Raw genomic sequence first — 2,795 nt, 5'->3', positions numbered from 1 at the left:
CTAGTTTTACCATCAGTTCAGCCTGAGAGGGGAACAGTCACGTGACAGACACAGTGATGATGCTCGTGTGTGTTTGCACACAATCTGCAGTTAAGATGATTTCTGACAGTCTGTTCACTCTGCTGTGATGTGACCCTGTTCCCCTCACACACACACACACACATACTCACTCACACACACGACGCATTACTCTAGGTTGCGCAAAACTCTGCATTTGAACAGTCAATAGCAAATACTTAAACTAATAACAAAACATACTTACAGTCTCTGATTCAGAAGCCAGATTGTCATAGCAAAGTCAGAATTTACCCTTTTTTTGTTTTTTAGAAACAGCCTTTTCGTGCTTCACGAAACTGTCGTCCAAAAAATGCGTTGCACAAATTTGAACATTTGGGTTGTGCTGTTCTGTTGTAAACAAATCTTAACAATGATTCCTAATTGCATCTACTTCCGGACGGCCAAATAAAGTGCTTTTGCTTTCGCATTGAAGCACACAGCGTCTCCCTGACACGGCTGCAGTTACTGAAACCACGCCTTCTTTCTTTGCGTGCACATTTGGGCGGCATTACGCAAATATTTCCACATCGTGACGTAGACATGTGGGGGCGTGTTTAATGAGGTGTTTTAGCCCGGTCTAACTCTGCAGATCGTATACATGCACAAACAGCTACATAACACACTAAAGAAAAGGAAAACGAGAAATCACATCATATGACCCCTTTAAGTGAGTTCACTTCATAAAAGAGTTTGCTACATGCATTAAAAGCGGGACAGTCCAATAAAATATGAAAACGTAAACTGAAATTTAAAAAAAGAGAAGATCTAAAAAGTTATATTTTTAAATATTTTTCAAAAAATATCAAACTAACTTAAAAAAAAAAAAGATAAAGTGTATAAAATTAGTAAAAAAATAAACAAATTTAAATTAAAAAAAGAAAATATACAAAAACTCAATATACAAAAGCTAAAAACACATCTCTTCCATCTTCATTTGACCCTCTAACTCTAGCCCTCTCTATTCTAATTCTACTTTATCTGTTTGTTTGTTTGATTTTGAAAAACAGGCATCTAACACTAGCTTTCTCTATTCTATCTATCTGAAAAATGTTAAAACTTGCTACGTGTACTGTGTTAAGCTAACTGAGAAATGTTTAGAAATGAGGGAATTTGTGTGTATAAATAGAGCAATCTCTCGAGTGCTTCTGTGTGAGGGACGGATGGACATTCAAACCTCATGTGGTTTAAAAACAGCTCATCACTGTCTACATTAACCCTAAAAGAGGCGACGTATCCTGGGGATACAAACATTTGAGCAGCTGTGGGGAGAAGCAGTGAAGCAGTGGTCTTATGTCTTGGCTTCATGTTTGTTGTGAATATTTAGATGAGGTGACTTTTGTTTCTGCATTCGTTGTTTAGCTCACGGGAAGCGTTTAAAACTGCATGTAGAGGGGTCTGATAAAAGCTGATCTAGTTCATATTTACACATGTTGGAGGGGACTTGCCTGTTTAAAAAGCTGTTCAGCATTAGCTTTACATTGAAATCGAATGAATTAAATGCTTACATTTTTTGTAATCGGTCTCTAAATGTTTGTATCTCAAGGGATACGTCGCACTTTTAGGGCTATAAATCAAGATATTAAAACATATACATGGACAGTGATTTTGTGGCTTGTGTTTTGGAAAATCAGATCTTTTTGTAATCTTGACAAAACACATATCATTGGAAAGGTTGCATATTTGGAGACTGTTTTGTAATAGAAGTGATATTGTGACAGAAAATGATTTATTTGTGACAGAAAACCTGCGAGAGAAAAATCCAGTAGAGTTCAGGTGCAACCCAGAGGTTATTTTTGGTATACTGCCCAAACTAAATCTCACAGGAACCACAATTTGTGTGATATCAACTTCAAATTTGGAACATAACTTGGTTAGACATATGGTTTTGATTTCATAGAGTGCAACATGTTTTATAAAATATTTATTTTATATCAAATAAAAATAGTATACTACATTACCTTTGCTGTAAACTTAAACTTTTTTATGCTTTCACTTCATCAATAACCTGCTGTCTGTCTTCCAAAGCGTTCAGGAATTACAACCATGTTATCACAAGCATTGATGAACAAAATCATGAAATTGTTTTATTTGAGTTCCAATAAGATGGAAAATAGCAATAAATTAATTATCTGATGTCTCTTTATGGTTCTGCCCTTTTTAAGGTTATTTATTTCCATAGTGCAATATATTGTTTTTTTAATACGGCATAAGGCACCACAGAGGGTTAATGAGAGTAAAGCCAGACCTGGGCCGGTTCTTGCTCTGTTTGAGACACTCCTGGAAACAGTCCTTGTCCAGCCAGAGCTGCAGGATTCGCTCCTCCTCCGACGGGAAATGGATGGACTCTGGCACCGCCTCCACCATTCTGACCACTACACACACACACACACACACACACACACACAAGACTTCACAATAAACTGCCTTATTCACAATAAAACACTTCAGACACCGAGCACGCACCTGTCTGAAAGAATCACGCCTCATCTCCAAATCAAAGCAACGCAAAGCTAAAACTGAAACAGCACTTTCAACACAAGAGAAACACCGGAGGACATCTTCTCCTGCTCTTCTGGAGTTAAATGAAAACCGTGGATGTCAAAGAATGACTTTAAAATGATAAACAAATAAATGTGGCTGTTGAGGGCTCACAAACTCAATGCGAGTCAGAGAAACGTCCCTTACAGTTCATTTCTGAAGTTGCTGGAAGAATTTTCAATTAAATAAATAAATAATAA

The 2,795-nt window shown here is 37.0% G+C and overlaps 1 protein-coding gene across 1 annotated transcript in view; it reads right to left on the bottom strand.

Annotated features, from left to right (window-relative positions):
- The window catches only part of iars1 (isoleucyl-tRNA synthetase 1), a 79,646-nt gene extending 77,217 nt beyond the window's left edge, over positions 1 to 2,429 (bottom strand). The window contains exon 1 of the mRNA XM_058790729.1: positions 2,303 to 2,429. Coding sequence (XP_058646712.1) covers positions 2,303 to 2,421 — 119 coding nt within the window. The 5' untranslated portion in view covers positions 2,422 to 2,429. The remainder of the gene's footprint in view (positions 1 to 2,302) is intronic.
- Between the last annotated feature and the right edge of the window lie 366 nt (positions 2,430 to 2,795).

Source organism: Onychostoma macrolepis, chromosome 11, assembly GCF_012432095.1.
Source record: "Onychostoma macrolepis isolate SWU-2019 chromosome 11, ASM1243209v1, whole genome shotgun sequence".
Taxonomy (NCBI): Eukaryota; Metazoa; Chordata; class Actinopteri; order Cypriniformes; family Cyprinidae; genus Onychostoma; species Onychostoma macrolepis.
This window is presented reverse-complemented; position numbering and strand designations above follow the sequence as displayed.